The 20376-nt window shown below is 39.3% G+C and overlaps 4 protein-coding genes across 4 annotated transcripts in view; 2 read left to right on the forward strand and 2 right to left on the reverse strand.

Moving 5' to 3' along the window:
* The window catches only part of LOC136851823 (uncharacterized), a 15563-nt gene extending 15131 nt beyond the window's left edge, over positions 1 to 432 (reverse strand). Inside the window, exons 1-2 of the mRNA XM_067126134.1 lie at positions 287 to 432; positions 7 to 86 (exon numbers count right to left, since the gene is read on the reverse strand). Coding sequence (XP_066982235.1) covers positions 7 to 86; positions 287 to 432 — 226 coding nt within the window. The remainder of the gene's footprint in view (positions 1 to 6; positions 87 to 286) is intronic.
* Positions 433 to 793: 361 nt separating this feature from the next.
* LOC136851824 (uncharacterized) lies at positions 794 to 1396 on the forward strand. Its single transcript, XM_067126135.1, has one exon. It carries the CDS (start codon positions 794 to 796, stop codon positions 1394 to 1396), a length of 603 nt encoding a protein of 200 aa, XP_066982236.1.
* Positions 1397 to 1410: 14 nt separating this feature from the next.
* On the forward strand, positions 1411 to 20312 carry LOC136851825 (mucin-2-like). Its single transcript, XM_067126136.1, has 3 exons — positions 1411 to 4491; positions 5215 to 5313; positions 20163 to 20312. The coding sequence occupies exons 1-3, from the start codon at positions 1411 to 1413 to the stop codon at positions 20310 to 20312; spliced, it is 3330 nt and encodes a 1109-aa protein (XP_066982237.1).
* Positions 20313 to 20331: 19 nt separating this feature from the next.
* LOC136851826 (mucin-2-like) overlaps positions 20332 to 20376 on the reverse strand; it is a 2961-nt gene continuing 2916 nt past the window's right edge. The window contains exon 3 of the mRNA XM_067126138.1: positions 20332 to 20336. Coding sequence (XP_066982239.1) covers positions 20332 to 20336 — 5 coding nt within the window. The remainder of the gene's footprint in view (positions 20337 to 20376) is intronic.

A 20376-nucleotide genomic window follows, 5' to 3' on the forward strand; every position in this document is an offset into this window, starting at 1 on the left:
CCCCACATGCACTTTGAATGCAAGTACTCCTCTGAGCACTGGAGGCACTGTGACCACAATTGGGTTGTGTGATTCCACCAAAGATCCTACTTGTACTACCAATCTGAGTACTTCAGCAATTGCTTCAAAGACTACTGCAGAGTTCAGTACAACTGAGTTAGCATGTAATCCTATTATGGATCCTACATGCACTGCTAACATAAGTACTCAAGCCACCCCTTCATCTGTTATTGGAGAGCTTACTACTACAGTTGGATTCTGTAATCCATCAATTGATCCTACATGCCTTGCTAATATAAGTACTCCTACAACTACATCAAATACCAGTGCAGGAACTATCACCACAAAGGGGTTGTGTGATCCTACCAAAGATCCTACATGTATTTCAAATATAACTTCTCCAGCTACTTCATATACTTCTACAGGAATCATTTCCACGAAGAGAAATATGTGAACCTTCCAAAGATCCTACTTGTGCCATCAATGTGACTATGCCACCTTCTTCTTCAACTGGAACTGCAGAGTTAAGTACAACTCCCAATATAAGTACTGTGATCACAACTTTAATTACTAGTGGAGAGGTTACTACCACGAAAGCTGTATGCAATCCCACCAGTGACCCACATGCACTTTGAATGCAAGTACTCCTCTGAGCACTGGAGGCACTGTGACTACAATTGGGTTGTGTGATTCCACCAAAGATCCTACTTGTACTACCAATCTGACTACTTCAGCAATTAGTTCAAAGACTACTGCAGAGTTCAGTACAACTGAGTTAGCATGTAATCCTATTATGGATCCTACATGCACTGCTAACATAAGTACTCAAGCCACCCCTTCATCTGTTATTGGAGAGCTTACTACTACAGTTGGATTCTGTAATCCATCAATTGATCCTACATGCCTTGCTAATATAAGTACTCCTACAACTACATCAAATACCAGTGCAGGAACTATCACCACAAAGGGATTGTGTGATCCTACCAAAGATCCTACATGTATTTCAAATATAACTTCTCCAGCTACTTCATATACTTCTACAGGAATCATTTCCACGAAGAGAATATGTGAACCTTCCAAAGATCCTACTTGTGCCATCAATGTGACTATGCCACCTTCTTCTTCAACTGGAACTGCAGAGTTAAGTACAACTCCCAATATAAGTACTGTGATCACAACTTTAATTACTAGTGGAGAGGTTACTACCACGAAAGGTGTATGCAATCCCACCAGTGACCCCACATGCACTTTGAATGCAAGTACTCCTCTGAGCACTGGAGGCACTGTGACTACAATTGGGTTGTGTGATTCCACCAAAGATCCTACTTGTACTACCAATCTGACTACTTCAGCAATTGTTCAAAGACTACTGCAGAGTTCAGTACAACTGAGTTAGCATGTAATCCTATTATGGATCCTACATGCACTGCTAACATAAGTACTCAAGCCACCCCTTCATCTGTTATTGGAGAGCTTACTACTACAGTTGGATTCTGTAATCCATCAATTGATCCTACATGCCTTGCTAATATAAGTACTCCTACAACTACATCAAATACCAGTGCAGGAACTATCACCACAAAGGGATTGTGTGATCCTACCAAAGATCCTACATGTATTTCAAATATAACTTCTCCAGCTACTTCATATACTTCTACAGGAATCATTTCCACGAAGAGAATATGTGAACCTTCCAAAGATCCTACTTGTGCCATCAATGTGACTATGCCACCTTCTTCTTCAACTGGAACTGCAGAGTTAAGTACAACTCCCAATATAAGTACTGTGACCACAACTTTAATTACTAGTGGAGAGGTTACTACCACGAAAGGTGTATGCAATCCCACCAGTGACCCCACATGCACTTTGAATGCAAGTACTCCTCTGAGCACTGGAGGCACTGTGACTACAATTGGGTTGTGTGATTCCACCAAAGATCCTACTTGTACTACCAATCTGACTACTTCAGCAATTAGTTCAAAGACTACTGCAGAGTTCAGTACAACTGAGTTAGCATGTAATCCTATTATGGATCCTACATGCACTGCTAACATAAGTACTCAAGCCACCCCTTCATCTGTTATTGGAGAGCTTACTACTACAGTTGGATTCTGTAATCCATCAATTGATCCTACATGCCTTGCTAATATAAGTACTCCTACAACTACATCAAATACCAGTGCAGGAACTATCACCACAAAGGGATTGTGTGATCCTACCAAAGATCCTACATGTATTTCAAATATAACTTCTCCAGCTACTTCATATACTTCTACAGGAATCATTTCCACGAAGAGAATATGTGAACCTTCCAAAGATCCTACTTGTGCCATCAATGTGACTATGCCACCTTCTTCTTCAACTGGAACTGCAGAGTTAAGTACAACTCCCAATATAAGTACTGTGATCACAACTTTAATTACTAGTGGAGAGGTTACTACCACGAAAGGTGTATGCAGTCCCACCAGTGACCCCACATGCACTTTGAATGCAAGTACTCCTCTGAGCACTGGAGGCACTGTGACTACAATTGGGTTGTGTGATTCCACCAAAGATCCTACTTGTACTACCAATCTGACTACTTCAGCAATTACTTCAAAGACTACTGCAGAGTTCAGTACAACTGAGTTAGCATGTAATCCTATTATGGATCCTACATGCCCTGCTAACATAAGTACTCAAACCACCTCTTCATCTGTTATTGGAGAGCTTACTACTACAGTTGGATTCTGTAATCCATCAATTGATCGTACATGCCTTGCTAATATAAGTACTCCTACAGCTACATCAAATACCAGTGCAGGAACTATCACCACAAAGGGGTTGTGTGATCCTACCAAAGATCCTACATGTATTTCAAATATAACTTCTCCAGCTACTTCATATACTTCTACAGGAATCATTTCCACGAAGAGAATATGTGAACCTTCCAAAGATCCTACTTGTGCCATCAATGTGACTATGCCACCTTCTTCTTCAACTGGAACTGCAGAGTTAAGTACAACTCCCAATATAAGTACTGTGATCACAACTTTAATTACTAGTGGAGAGGTTACTACCACGAAAGGTGTATGCAATCCCACCAGTGACCCCACATGCACTTTGAATGCAAGTACTCCTCTGAGCACTGGAGGCACTGTGACTACAATTGGGTTGTGTGATTCCACCAAAGATCCTACTTGTACTACCAATCTGACTACTTCAGCAATTAGTTCAAAGACTACTGCAGAGTTCAGTACAACTGAGTTAGCATGTAATCCTATTATGGATCCTACATGCACTGCTAACATAAGTACTCAAGCCACCCCTTCATCTGTTATTGGAGAGCTTACTACTACAGTTGGATTCTGTAATCCATCAATTGATCCTACATGCCTTGCTAATATAAGTACTCCTACAACTACATCAAATAACACTGCAGGAACTATCACCACAAAGGGATTGTGTGATCCTACCAAAGATCCCACATGTATTTCAAATATAACTTCTCCAGCTACTTCATATACTTCTACAGGAATCATTTCCACGAAGAGAATATGCGAACCTTCCAAAGATCTTACTTGTGCCATCAATGTGACTATGCCACCTTCTTCTTCAACTGGAACTGCAGAGTTAAGTACAACTCCCAATATAAGTACTGTGATCACAACTTTAATTACTAGTGGAGAGGTTACTACCACGAAAGCTGTATGCAATCCCACCAGTGACCCCACATGCACTGAGAATGCACGTACTCCTCTGAGCACTGGAGGCACTGTGACTACAATTGGGTTATGTGATTCCACCAAAGATCCTACTTGTACTACCAATCTGACTACTTCAGCATTTGCTTCAAAAAGTACTACTGGGTTCAGTACAACAGTGTTAGCTTGTGATCCTAGTAAGGATCCAACATGCACTTCTAGTATGAGTATTGAAAGAACCTCTTCAATTGGCACTAGAGACAGGACAACTATGGATGTCATATGTGTTCCCACTAGTGATCCCACATGTTTTGCAAATACAAGTACTCCTTTCTCCACTCCAAATGGTACTGTAGGCATTAACACCACAGTGCTAGCTTGTAATCCTACCGAGGATCCTACCTGTACTACCAATGTTACTACTTCGCCTGTTGCTTCAAATACTACTATGGAATTCAGTACCACAGAGATAGAATGTGATCCTAGTAAGGATCCCACATGCATTTCCAGAATAAGCACTCCTTCAGTCACTTTAAATACTTTAAATACAACCAAAGAATTTAGCACCACAAATACAGTGTGTGATGCAATCAAAGATCCTGCATGTACCACCCATGGGACTACTTCACCTTCTACTTCAGACACTACTATGGACTTGACTAGCACATACATAGAATGTGATCCCAGTAAGGATCCTACATGCAGTACTACTATAACAACTCTACATACCACTTCAAATGCTACTGGAGAACCTACTATAATAGTTGGAGTGTGTGATCCCACCAATGATGCAACATGTACTTCCAATGTAAGTACTTCTCAAACACGCTGCAAATTCCACTACAGAAATTATCATTTGTGTGAAATGTTTACCATAATCCAATTGGTTCAAATGAGTTCAGCCCTACTACTTCAAATGTTGACAAATACTCTTACCTAAAACTTTTGTCTTGAGTGATTTTTCTAGATTATGAACCAATTAAATCACGTCACAAACCCAGATTTATGAATGAAATGTATAGCTTTTTCCATTTACTCTCTCAGATACATCATATAAATGTTTCAAAACACGTACATGATATGCTTTCCATTTTCCTTGTGTAAATGTACCAATGTTTTCCCATATTAATTCTTCCATAATATGCCTTATGTTCTCAATCAAAATCCTACCATACCCCTCTCTTGAACTGTACTAAATGTAATGGCCCAGTGTTTCTTACAATTTCTCAAGTTACTCCTCTCACCTACTCCCTTGGAAACTTTCTTCGCATAAAAGTCACTTACAAGATGACTTTTGTTCTATGGGAATTCTGTCATCTTCATGAATGCATTTTGTAATTATTTCTAAGAGCGTTCCTATAGTAGCACACAAATACACAATGCTTGACTTTTAAGTTTGATGGTTGAGTATATGAATTTTAAATGAAAACTGTTTTGTACAGCCATCCTATCTACTATGCAGAAATTTATATGCAATCTTTTGAATTTTTGAGTATTGTATGTAAACACTTCCTTTGTTAACCCTTCATAGGTTGGGGAAAGTACGACATATAGTTCAGTAAAGGCATCCACTCAGCCACCAACATCAGCAACAACAAATCTGGGGAAGAGTGAATCGACGACCACAGCCGTAAGTGTTTGCATGGAGTTGTGTTTTGATTCTCTAATGCTGCCCATGTAGTGAAATCCCCTGGAATTATTTAAGCTAAAGAATATCATTATTTCTGTAAACTTAGCTGGGACATAAGTATACAGTGTATAGAGACAATGAAATAATCTTGAAAGTATTTATTTTTTATTTGGTATAGGAATATTTGGATTTCCATAAACGATAAAATTATTTGTGTTACATTTCCTAATCACTTCAAAAATAATGGTTTATTAGCTAATGTTCGCTTATGATCATCAACAGAAATTTCTTAAATGATCATCAACAGAAATTTCTTACATGATCATCAACAGAAATTTCTTACATGATCATCAACAGAAATTTCTTACATGATCATCAACAGAAATTTCTTAAATGATCATCAACAGAAATTTCTTACATGATCATCAACAGAAATTTCTTACATGATCATCAGCATACCTTAGATGTGTTTGGTGTGGCATTCCACAAAGTGATATTCTTTTACTTTTTACAAGTGATAAGATTGTTGGTGTAGAAAATGAAACAGCACAGTATGCAAACAATGATGCTTTTCTTGAACCTGTTAATCATCATCTCCAAAGAGGAAATAAATTTGATGCTAGACCTAACTAAAATCTGGAAAAGATCAGTAGAGTAGCATAATTTTGTAATCACACCAAACAAAGACTTTCTTGATTACCACATACCACTCATCCAGTTTTTCCATGATTTGCTTTCCACATTTATCCATTCGTAAGGCTTTCTTTTCCACAGGATTCGAAAATATTAATTTAATCTCTAGTTTTCTCAAGGGTTCCTATACCTATCTTGTGCTGCAGATATTTTCTCATGTGATTATTGAGCTGACATTTTCCTATATGAAAATGTCCTCCTGGTATCTTTATCTTTCAACCAAATTTGTGGAAGAAGTATTTTTTTGTACCAAAAATGATAGAAATGATTTAGACCATTGCTAGAAGGTACCCTATGGTCACCTGATATATGAAAATTCTCGTCAACATCTGTCCATCCTTCATCACAGAAGCGAATATGTGCAATTTCTTTACCAGTTAACATCAACTTTTTTTTTTGAAGTTCCTTGTCACAGTGACTTGTACCAGCATGCTTTCATTCCTTATACTTTTGAATGTGGAATGGTCCTTCATGACAATATTATTGATATCAGTAATCATAAATTTTGATAAGACTCTAATACCAAATTCATTATTATGATTTTTTGAGTTGCATTAAATATAGTTATGTTTTTATTTATATTTCTTTCATTCCATATCTTCTCAGCCTTTTTACCCATGGTTTTTGTATTGGTGGAAACTTAGTTGTCTAGTTGATGTTCTTTATAGATTCTTCCAGATGAATGTTTTCAATAACTATTGATATATTATTAGAAGAAAGATAAATTGAAGTCATTGCTAGTGTTGATATTTTATTAATATTTCCTTATTACAAATTAAATGTAATATTGTATTATAAAGTATTATGCTTGTAGATCAATTTTATCCAATTCTGACTTGGAACTATCAACAGATGACTTGCCATCCTGGAGACAAAACTGTACAACACCTTCCACTGTAGACCAGACGAAGATTCAAAGATCCTGAAACACAAAATACCAGTGTGACCAGTGCTACAACTTCAACTGTGATGCTCGACAAGACCCGACATGCCTACAACTCCCAATACTGAAGCTACTGTGTGTCACAATTTAAATACTATCTGGAGTTCATTACACCAGCAGGAAAGGTGTAATCCCAACCAGTGACCCCCAATACATGCACTTTGAATGCAAGTACTCCTCTGAGCACTGGAGGCACTGTGACTACAATTGGGTTGTGTGATTCCACCAAAGATCCTACTTGTACTACCAATCTGACTACTTCAGCAATTAGTTTCAAAGACTACTGCAGAGTTCAGTACAACTGAGTTAGCATGTAATCCTAATATGGATCCTACATGCACTGCTAACATAAGTACTCAAGCCACCCCTTCATCTGTTATTGGAGAGCTTACTACTACAGTTGGATTATGTAATCCATCAATTGATCCTACATGCCTTGCTAATATAAGTACTCCTACAACTACATCAAATACCAGTGCAGGAACTATCACCACAAAGGGGTTGTGTGATCCTACCAAAGATCCTACATGTATTTCAAATATAACTTCTCCAGCTACTTCATATACTTCTACAGGAATCATTTCCACGAAGAGAATATGTGAACCTTCCAAAGATCCTACTTGTGCCATCAATGTGACTATGCCACCTTCTTCTTCAACTGGAACTGCAGAGTTAAGTACAACTCCCAATATAAGTACTGTGATCACAACTTTAATTACTAGTGAAGAGGTTACTACCACGAAAGGTGTATGCAATCCCACCAGTGACCCCACATGCACTTTGAATGCAAGTACTCCTCTGAGCACTGGAGGCACTGTGACTACAATTGGGTTGTGTGATTCCACCAAAGATCCTACTTGTACTACCAATCTGACTACTTCAGCAATTAGTTCAAAGACTACTGCAGAGTTCAGTACAACTGAGTTAGCATGTAATCCTATAATGGATCCTACATGCACTGCTAACATAAGTACTCAAGCCACCCCTTCATCTGTTTTTGGGGAGCTTACTACTACAGTTGGATTCTGTAATCCATCAATTGATCCTACATGCCTTGCTAATATAAGTACTCCTACAACTACATCAAATACCACTGCAGGAACTATCACCACAAAGGGATTGTGTGATCCTACCAAAGATCCTACATGTATTTCAAATATAACTTCTCCAGCTACTTCATATACTTCTACAGGAATCATTTCCACAAAGAGAATATGTGAACCTTCCAAAGATCCTACTTGTGCCATCAATGTGACTATGCCACCTTCTTCTTCAACTGGAACTGCAGAGTTAAGTACAACTCCCAATATAAGTACTGTGATCACAACTTTAATTACTAGTGGAGAGGTTACTACCACGAAAGGTGTATGCAATCCCACCAGTGACCCCACATGCACTTTGAATGCAAGTACTCCTCTGAGCACTGGAGGCACTGTGACTACAATTGGGTTGTGTGATTCCACCAAAGATCCTACTTGTACTACCAATCTGACTACTTCAGCAATTAGTTCAAAGACTACTGCAGAGTTCAGTACAACTGAGTTAGCATGTAATCCTATTATGGATCCTACATGCACTGCTAACATAAGTACTCAAGCCACCCCTTCATCTGTTATTGGAGAGCTTACTACTACAGTTGGATTCTGTAATCCATCAATTGATCCTACATGCCTTGCTAATATAAGTACTCCTACAACTACATCAAATACCAGTGCAGGAACTATCACCACAAAGGGATTGTGTGATCCTACCAAAGATCCTACATGTATTTCAAATATAACTTCTCCAGCTACTTCATATACTTCTACAGGAATCATTTCCACGAAAGAGAATATGTGAACCTTCCAAAGATCCTACTTGTGCCATCAATGTGACTATGCCACCTTCTTCTTCAACTGGAACTGCAGAGTTAAGTACAACTCCCAATATAAGTACTGTGATCACAACTTTAATTACTAGTGGAGAGGTTACTACCACGAAAGGTGTATGCAATCCCACCAGTGACCCCACATGCACTTTGAATGCAAGTACTCCTCTGAGCACTGGAGGCACTGTGACTACAATTGGGTTGTGTGATTCCACCAAAGATCCTACTTGTACTACCAATCTGACTACTTCAGCAATTAGTTCAAAGACTACTGCAGAGTTCAGTACAACTGAGTTAGCATGTAATCCTATTATGGATCCTACATGCACTGCTAACATAAGTACTCAAGCCACCCCTTCATCTGTTATTGGAGAGCTTACTACTACAGTTGGATTCTGTAATCCATCAATTGATCCTACATGCCTTGCTAATATAAGTACTCCTACAACTACATCAAATACCAGTGCAGGAACTATCACCACAAAGGGATTGTGTGATCCTACCAAAGATCCTACATGTATTTCAAATATAACTTCTCCAGCTACTTCATATACTTCTACAGGAATCATTTCCACGAAGAGAATATGTGAACCTTCCAAAGATCCTACTTGTGCCATCAATGTGACTATGCCACCTTCTTCTTCAACTGGAACTGCAGAGTTAAGTACAACTCCCAATATAAGTACTGTGATCACAACTTTAATTACTAGTGGAGAGGTTACTACCACGAAAGGTGTATGCAATCCCACCAGTGACCCCACATGCACTTTGAATGCAAGTACTCCTCTGAGCACTGGAGGCACTGTGACTACAATTGGGTTGTGTGATTCCACCAAAGATCCTACTTGTACTACCAATCTGACTACTTCAGCAATAGTTCAAAGACTACTGCAGAGTTCAGTACAACTGAGTTAGCATGTAATCCTATTATGGATCCTACATGCACTGCTAACATAAGTACTCAAGCCACCCCTTCATCTGTTATTGGAGAGCTTACTACTACAGTTGGATTATGTGATCCATCAATTGATCGTACATGCCTTGCTAATGTAAGTACTCCTACAACTACATCAAATAGCAGTGCAGGAACTATCACCACAAAGGGATTGTGTGATCCTACAAAAGATCCTGCATGTATTTCAAATTTAACTTCATCAGCTACTCCATATACTTCTACAGGAATCATTTCCACGGAGCGAATATGTGAACCTTTCAAAGATCCTACTTGTGCCATCAATGTGACTATGCCACCTTCTTATTCAACTGGTCTTTCAGAGTTAAGTACAACTCCCAATATAAGTACTGTGATCACAACTTTAATTACTAGTGGAGAGGTTACTACCACGAAAGGTGTATGCAATCCCACCAGTGACCCCACATGCACTTTGAATGCAAGTACTCCTCTGAGCACTGGAGGCACTGTGACTACAATTGGGTTGTGTGATTCCACCAAAGATCCTACTTGTACTACCAATCTGACTACTTCAGCAATTAGTTCAAAGACTACTGCAGAGTTCAGTACAACTGAGTTAGCATGTAATCCTATTATGGATCCTACATGCACATGCACTGCTAACATAAGTACTCAAGCCACCCCTTCATCTGTTATTGGAGAGCTTACTACTACAGTTGGATTCTGTAATCCATCAATTGATCCTACATGCCTTGCTAATATAAGTACTCCTACAACTACATCAAATACCAGTGCAGGAACTATCACCACAAAGGGATTGTGTGATCCTACCAAAGATCCTACATGTATTTCAAATATAACTTCTCCAGCTACTTCATATACTTCTACAGGAATCATTTCCACTGGAAGAACAGAATATGTGAACCTTCCAAAGATCCTACTTGTGCCATCAATGTGACTATGCCACCTTCTTCTTCAACTGGAACTGCAGAGTTAAGTACAACTCCCAATATAAGTACTGTGATCACAACTTTAATTACTAGTGGAGAGGTTACTACCACGAAAGGTGTATGCAATCCCACCAGTGACCCCACATGCACTTTGAATGCAAGTACTCCTCTGAGCACTGGAGGCACTGTGACTGGAGGCACACATTGGGTTGTGTGATTCCACCAAAGATCCTACTTGTACTACCAATCTGACTACTTCAGCAATTGCTTCAAAGACTACTGCAGAGTTCAGTACAACTGAGTTAGCATGTAATCCTATTATGGATCCTACATGCACTGCTAACATAAGTACTCAAGCCACCCCTTCATCTGTTATTGGAGAGCTTACTACTACAGTTGGATTCTGTAATCCATCAATTGATCCTACATGCCTTGCTAATATAAGTACTCCTACAACTACATCAAATACCAGTGCAGGAACTATCACCACAAAGGGATTGTGTGATCCTACCAAAGATCCTACATGTATTTCAAATATAACTTCTCCAGCTACTTCATATACTTCTACAGGAATCATTTCCACGAAGAGAATATGTGAACCTTCCAAAGATCCTACTTGTGCCATCAATGTGACTATGCCACCTTCTTCTTCAACTGGAACTGCAGAGTTAAGTACAACTCCCAATATAAGTACTGTGATCACAACTTTAATTACTAGTGGAGAGGTTACTACCACGAAAGGTGTATGCAATCCCACCAGTGACCCCACATGCACTTTGAATGCAAGTACTCCTCTGAGCACTGGAGGCACTGTGACTACAATTGGGTTGTGTGATTCCACCAAAGATCCTACTTGTACTACCAATCTGACTACTTCAGCAATTGTTCAAAGACTACTGCAGAGTTCAGTACAACTGAGTTAGCATGTAATCCTATTATGGATCCTACATGCACTGCTAACACAAGTACTCAAGCCACCCCTTCATCTGTTATTGGAGAGCTTACTACTACAGTTGGATTCTGTAATCCATCAAATGATCGTACATGCCTTGCTAATATAAGTACTCTTACAACTACATCAAATACCAGTGCAGGAACTATCACCACAAAGGGGTTGTGTGATCCTACCAAAGATCTTTCATGTATTTCAAATATAACTTCGTCAGCTACTTCATATACTTCTACAGGAATCATTTCCACGAAGAGAATATGTGAACCTTCCAAAGATCCTACTTGTGCCATCAATGTGACTATGCCACCTTCTTCTTCAACTGGAACTGCAGAGTTAAGTACAACTCCCAATATAAGTACTGTGATCACAACTTTAATTACTAGTGGAGAGGTTACTACCACGAAAGGTGTATGCAATCCCACCAGTGACCCCACATGCACTTTGAATGCAAGTACTCCTCTGAGCTCTGGAGGCACTGTGACTACAATTGGGTTGTGTGATTCCACCAAAGATCCTACTTGTACTACCAATCTGACTACTTCAGCAATTAGTTCAAAGACTACTGCAGAGTTCAGTACAACTGAGTTAGCATGTAATCCTATTATGGATCCTACATGCACTGCTATCACAAGTACTCAAGCCACCCCTTCATCTGTTATTGGAGAGCTTACTACTACAGTTGGATTCTGTAATCCATCAATTGATCCTACATGCCTTGCTAATATAAGTACTCCTACAACTACATCAAATACCAGTGTAGAAACTATCACCACAAAGGGGTTGTGTGATCCTACCAAAGATCCTACATGTATTTCAAATATAACTTCTCCAGCTACTTCATATACTTCTACAGGAATCATTTCCACGAAGAGAATATGTGAACCTTCCAAAGATCCTACTTGTGCCATCAATGTGACTATGCCACCTTCTTCAACTGGAACTGCAGAGTTAAGTACAACTCCCAATATAAGTACTGTGATCACAAACTTAATTACTAGTGGAGAGGTTACTACCACGAAAGGTGTATGCAATCCCACCAGTGACCCCACATGCACTTTGAATGCAAGTACTCCTTTCAGCACTGGAGGCACTGTGACTACAATTGGGTTGTGTGATTCCACCAAAGATCCTACTTGTACTACCAATCTGACTACTTCAGCAATTAGTTCAAAGACTACTGCAGAGTTCAGTACAACTGAGTTAGCATGTAATCCTAATAATGGATCCTACATGCACTGCTAAGATTGTTGGTATAAGTACTCAAGCCACCCCTTCATCTGTTATTGGAGAGCTTACTACTACAGTTGGATTCTGTAATCCATCAATTGATCCTACATGCCTTGCTAATATAAGTACTCCTACAACTACATCAAATACCAGTGCAGGAACTATCACCACAAAGGGATTGTGTGATCCTACCAAAGATCCTACATGTATTTCAAATATAACTTCTCCAGCTACTTCATATACTTCTACAGGAATCATTTCCACGAAGAGAATATGTGAACCTTCCAAAGATCCTACTTGTGCCATCAATGTGACTATGCCACCTTCTTCTTCAACTGGAACTGCAGAGTTAAGTACAACTCCCAATATAAGTACTGTGATCACAACTTTAATTACTAGTGGAGAGGTTACTACCACGAAAGGTGTATGCAATCCCACCAGTGACCCCACATGCACTTTGAATGCAAGTACTCCTCTGAGCACTGGAGGCACTGTGACTACAATTGGGTTGTGTGATTCCACCAAAGATCCTACTTGTACTACCAATCTGACTACTTCAGCAATTAGTTCAAAGACTACTGCAGAGTTCAGTACAACTGAGTTAGCATGTAATCCTATTATGGATCCTACATGCACTGCTAACATAAGTACTCAAGCCACCCCTTCATCTGTTATTGGAGAGCTTACTACTACAGTTGGATTCTGTAATCCATCAATTGATCCTACATGCCTTGCTAATATAAGTACTCCTACAACTACATCAAATACCAGTGCAGGAACTATCACCACAAAGGGATTGTGTGATCCTACCAAAGATCCTACATGTATTTCAAATATAACTTCTCCAGCTACTTCATATACTTCTACAGGAATCATTTCCACGAAGAGAATATGTGAACCTTCCAAAGATCCTACTTGTGCCATCAATGTGACTATGCCACCTTCTTCTTCAACTGGAACTGCAGAGTTAAGTACAACTCCCAATATAAGTACTGTGATCACAACTTTAATTACTAGTGGGAGGTTACTACCACGAAAGGTGTATGCAATCCCACCAGTGACCCCACATGCACTTTGAATGCAAGTACTCCTCTGAGCACTGGAGGCACTGTGACTACAATTGGGTTGTGTGATTCCACCAAAGATCCTACTTGTACTACCAATCTGACTACTTCAGCAATTAGTTCAAAGACTACTGCAGAGTTCAGTACAACTGAGTTAGCATGTAATCCTATTATGGATCCTACATGCACTGCTAACATAAGTACTCAAGCCACCCCTTCATCTGTTATTGGAGAGCTTACTACTACAGTTGGATTCTGTAATCCATCAATTGATCGTACATGCCTTGCTAATATAAGTACTCCTACAACTACATCAAATACCAGTGCAGGAACTATCACCACAAAGGGATTGTGTGATCCTACCAAAGATCCTACATGTATTTCAAATATAACTTCTCCAGCTACTTCATATACTTCTACAGGAATCATTTCCACGAAGAGAATATGAACCTCCAAAGATCCTACTTGTGCCATCAATTTTAAGTACAACTCCCACTATGTGATCACAACCACTACCACAAAAGGTGTATGCAATTCTTTGAATCTTCAACTGGAACTGCAGACTACCAATCTTACTGGACCAATTGCTTCAAAGACTACAACTCCCAATCCCTACTATCCTAATGCACTGCTAACATACTGTCTGTTATCACAACTTGGATTCCTACATGCCTTTGCTAATATAAGTTCTCCCCAACTTACTAGTTGTGTGATCCTACCAAAGATCCTACATGTTTTCAAATATAACTTCTCCAGCTAATATACTTCTACAGGAATCATTTCAATATGTGAACCTTCCAAAGATCCTACTTGTGCCACCAATTTGACTGACCTTCTTCTTCAACTGGTACTGCAGAGTTAAGTACAACTCCCAATATAAGTACTGTGGTCACAACTTTAATTACTAGTGGAGAGGTTACTACCACGAAAGGTGTATGCAATCCCACCAGTGACCCCACATGCACTTTGAATGCAAGTACTCCTCTGAGCACTGGAGGCACTGTGACTACAATTGGGTTGTGTGATTCCACCAAAGATCCTACTTGTACTACCAATCTGACTACTTCAGCAATTAGTTCAAAGACTACTGCAGAGTTCAGTACAACTGAGTTAGCATGTAATCCTATTATGGATCCTACATGCACTGCTAACATAAGTACTCAAGCCACCCTTCATCTGTTATTGGAGAGCTTACTACTACAGTTGGATTATGTAATCCATCAATTGATCCTACATGCCTTGCTAATATAAGTACTCCTACAACTACATCAAATACCAGTGCAGGAACTATCACCACAAAGGGATTGTGTGATCCTACCAAAGATCCTACATGTATTTCAAATATAACTTCTCCAGCTACTTCATATACTTCTACAGGAATCATTTCCACGAAGAGAATATGTGAACCTTCCAAAGATCCTACTTGTGCCATCAATGTGACTATGCCACCTTCTTCTTCAACTGGAACTGCAGAGTTAAGTACAACTCCCAATATAAGTACTGTGGTCACAACTTTAATTACTAGTGGAGAGGTTACTACCACGAAAGGTGTATGCAATCCCACCAGTGACCCCATGCACTTTGAATGCAAGTACTCCTCTGAGCACTGGAGGCACTGTGACTACAATTGGGTTGTGTGATTCCACCAAAGATCCTACTTGTACTACCAATCTGACTACTTCAGCAATTAGTTCAAAGACTACTGCAGAGTTCAGTACAACTGAGTTAGCATGTAATCCTATTATGGATCCTACATGCACTGCTAACATAAGTACTCAAGCCACCCCTTCATCTGTTATTGGAGAGCTTACTACTACAGTTGGATTATGTAATCCATCAATTGATCCTACATGCCTTGCTAATATAAGTACTCCTACAACTACATCAAATACCAGTGCAGGAACTATCACCACAAAGGGATTGTGTGATCCTACCAAAGATCCTACATGTATTTCAAATATAACTTCTCCAGCTACTTCATATACTTCTACAGGAATCATTTCCACGAAGAGAATATGTGAACCTTCCAAAGATCCTACTTGTGCCATCAATGTGACTATGCCACCTTCTTCTTCAACTGGAACTGCAGAGTTAAGTACAACTCCCAATATAAGTACTGTGATCACAACTTTAATTACTAGTGGAGAGGTTACTACCACGAAAGCTGTGTATGCAATCCCACCAGTGACCCCACATGCACTTTGAATGCAAGTACTCCTCTGAGCACTGGAGGCACTGTGACTACAATTGGGTTGTGTGATTCCACCAAAGATCCTACTTGTACTACCAATCTGACTACTTCAGCAATTAGTTCAAAGACTACTGCAGAGTTCAGTACAACTGAGTTAGCATGTAATCCTATTATGGATCCTACATGCACTGCTAACATAAGTACTCAAGTCACCCCTTCATCTGTTATTGGAGAGCTTACTACTACAGTTGGATTCTGTAATCCATTAATTGATCCTACATGCCTTGCTAATATAAGTACTCCTACAACTACATCAAATACCAGTGCTGGAACTATCACCACAAAGGGATTGTGTGATCCTACCAAAGATCCTACATGTATTTCAAATATAACTTCTCCAGCTACTTCATATACTTCTACAGGAATCATTTCCACGAAGAGAATATGTGAACCTTCCAAAGATCCTACTTGTGCCATCAATGTGACTATGCCACCTTCTTCTTCAACTGGAACTGCAGAGTTAAGTACAACTCCCAATATAAGTACTGTGATCACAACTTTAATTACTAGTGGAGAGGTTACTACCACGAAAGGTGTATGCAGTCCCACCAGTGACCCCACATGCACTTTGAATGCAAGTACTCCTCTGAGCACTGGAGGCACTGTGACTACAATTGGGTTGTGTGATTCCACCAAAGATCCTACTTGTACTACCAATCTGACTACTTCAGCAATTAGTTCAAAGACTACTGCAGAGTTCAGTACAACTGAGTTAGCATGTAATCCTAATATGGATCCTACATGCACTGCTAACATAAGTACTCAAGCCACCCCTTCATCTGTTATTGGAGAGCTTACTACTACAGTTGGATTCTGTAATCCATCAATTGATCCTACATGCCTTGCTAATATAAGTACTCCTACAACTACATCAAATACCAGTGCAGGAACTATCACCACAAAGGGATTGTGTGATCCTACCAAAGATCCTACATGTATTTCAAATATAACTTCTCCAGCTACTTCATATACTTCTACAGGAATCATTTCCACGAAGAGAATATGTGAACCTTCCAAAGATCCTACTTGTGCCATCAATGTGACTATGCCACCTTCTTCTTCAACTGGTACTGATCGTTAGAGTTAACAACTCCCAATATAAGTACTGTGGTCACAACTTTAATTACTAGTGGAGAGGTTACTACCACAAAAGCTGTATGCAATCCCACCAGTGACCCTACATGCACTTTGAATGGAAGTAATCCTCTGAGCACTGGAGGCACTGTGACTACAATTGGGTTGTGTGATTCCACCAAAGATCCTACTTGTACTACCAATCTGACTACTTCAGCAATTGCTTCAAACACTACTGCAGAGTTCAGTACAACTAAGTTAGCATGTAATCCTAATAAGGATCCTACATGCACTGCTAACATAAGTACTCAAGCCACCTCTTCATCTGTTATTGGAAAGCTTACTACTACAGTTGGATTATGTGATCCATCAATTGATCCTACATGCCTTGCTAATATAAGTACTCCTACAACTACATCAAATACCAGTGCAGGAACTATCACCACAAAGGGGTTGTGTGATCCTACCAAAGATCCTACATGTATTTCAAATATAACTTCTCCAGCTACTTCATATACTTCTACAGGAATCATTTCCACGAAGAGAATATGTGAACCTTCCAAAGATCCTACTTGTGCCATCAATGTGACTATGCCACCTTCTTCTTCAGCTGGTACTACAGAGTTAAGTACAACTCCCAATATAAGTACTGTGATCACAACTTTAATTACTAGTGGAGAGGTTACTACCACGAAAGGTGTATGCAATCCCACCACTGATCCCACATGCACTTTGAATGCAAGTACTCCTCTGAACACTGGAGGCACTGTGACTACTATTGGGTTGTGTGATTCCACCAAAGATCCTACTTGTACTACCAATCTGACTACTACAGCAATTAGTTCAAAGACTACTGCAGAGTTCAGTACAACTGAGTTAGCATGTAATCCTATTATGGATCCTACATGCACTGCTAACATAAGTACTCAAGCCACCCCTTCATCTGTTATTGGAGAGCTTACTACTACAGTTGGATTCTGTAATCCATCAATTGATCCTACATGCCTTGCTAATATAAGTACTCCTACAACTACATCAAATAACACTGCAGGAACTATCACCACAAAGGGATTGTGTGATCCTACCAAAGATCCTACATGTATTTCAAATATAACTTCCTCAGCAACTTCATATACTTCTACAGGAATCATTTCCACGAAGAGAATATGCGAACCTTCCACAGATTCTACTTGTGCCACCAATGTGACTATACCACCTTCTTCTTCAAGTGGTAACTGCAGAGTTAAGTACAACTCCCAATATAAGTACTGTGATCACAACTTTAATTACTAGTGGAGAGGTTACTACCACGAAAGGTGTATGCAATCCCACCAGTGACCCCACATGCACTTTGAATGCAAGTAATCCTCAGAGCACTGGTGGCACTGTGATTACAATTGGGTTGTGTGATTCCACCAAAGATCCTACTTGTAATACCAGTGTGACTACTTCAGCAATTGGTTCAAAGACTACTACAGGGTTCAGTACAACAGTGTTAGCATGTGATCCTAGCAAGGATCCAACATGCACTTCTAGTATGAGTATTGAAACAACATCTTCTATTGGCACTAGAGACAGGACAACTATGGTTGTCATATGTGTTCCCATTAGTGATCCCACATGTTTTGCGAATACAAGTACTCCTTTGTCCACTACAAATGCTACTGTAGGCATTAACACCACAGTGCTAGCTTGTAATCCTACCGAGGATCCTACCTGTACTACCAGTGTTACTACTTACCCTAGTGCTTCAAATACTACTGTAGAATTCAGTACCACAGAGATAGAATGTCATCCTAGTAAGGATTCCACATGTATTTCCAGAATAAGCACACCTTCAGTCACTCTAAATACTTCAAATACAACCAAAGAATTTAGCACCACAAATACAGTGTGTGATTCAATCAAAGATCCTGCATGTACCACCCATGGGACTACTTCACCTTCTACTTCAGACACTACTATGGACTTGACTAGCACATACATAGAATGTGATCCCAGTAAGGATCCTACATGCAGTACTACTATAACAACTCTACATTCCACTTCAAATGCTACTGGAGAACCTACTATAATAGTTGGAGTGTGTGATCCCACCAATGATGCAACATGTACATCCAATGTAAGTACTTCTCAAACACGCTGCAAATTCCACTACAGAAATTATCATTTGTGTGAAATGTTGACCATAATAATTGGTCCATGAGGTTCAACCCTACTACTTCAAATGTTGACAAATACTCGGACCAGCCCTAGGAGAGCTGTTAATCAGCTCAGTGGTTTGGTAAAACTAAGTTATACTTAACTTTTTCTTACCTAAAACTTTTGTCTTTGGTGATTTTTCTAGATTATGAACCAATTAAATCAAGTCACAAACCAAGATTTATGAATGAAATGTATAGCTTTTTCCATTTACTCTCTCAGATACATCATATAAACGTTTCAAAACACGTACATCATATGCTCTCCATTTTCCTTGTGTAAATGTACCAATGTTTTCCCATATTAATTCTTCCATCATATGCCTTATGTTCTAATTCAAAAGCCTACCATACCCTCTCTCTTGTACTATACTCTTAATGTTGTGGCCCAATATTTCTTACAATTTGTCACGTTATTCCTCTCACCTACTCCCTTGGAAACTTTCTTCGCCTAAAAGTCACTTACAAGATGACTTTTGTTCTATGGGAATTCTGTCATCTTCATGATTGCATTTTGTAATTATTTTTAAGAGCGTTCCTATAGCAGCACACAAATACACAATGCTTGACTTTTAAGTTGGATGTCTTGAGTATATGAATTTTAAATGAAAACTGTTTTGTACAGCCATCATATCTACTATACAGAAATTTATGTGCAGTCTTTTTAATCTGTGAGTATTTTATGCAAACACTTCCTTTGTTAACCCTTCATAGGCTGGGGGAAGTACGACATACAGTTCAGTAAAGGCATCCACTCAGCCACCAACATCAGCAACAACAAATCTGGGGAAGAGTGAATCGACGACCACAGCCGTAAGTGTTTGCATGGAGTTGTGTTTTGATTCTCTAATGCTGCCCATGTAGTGAAATCCCCTGGAATTATTTAAGCTAAAGAATATCATTATTGCTGTAAACTTAGCTGGGAGAT

This window comes from Macrobrachium rosenbergii, chromosome 24 (assembly GCF_040412425.1).
Source record: "Macrobrachium rosenbergii isolate ZJJX-2024 chromosome 24, ASM4041242v1, whole genome shotgun sequence".
In the NCBI taxonomy this organism is placed as follows: Eukaryota; Metazoa; Arthropoda; class Malacostraca; order Decapoda; family Palaemonidae; genus Macrobrachium; species Macrobrachium rosenbergii.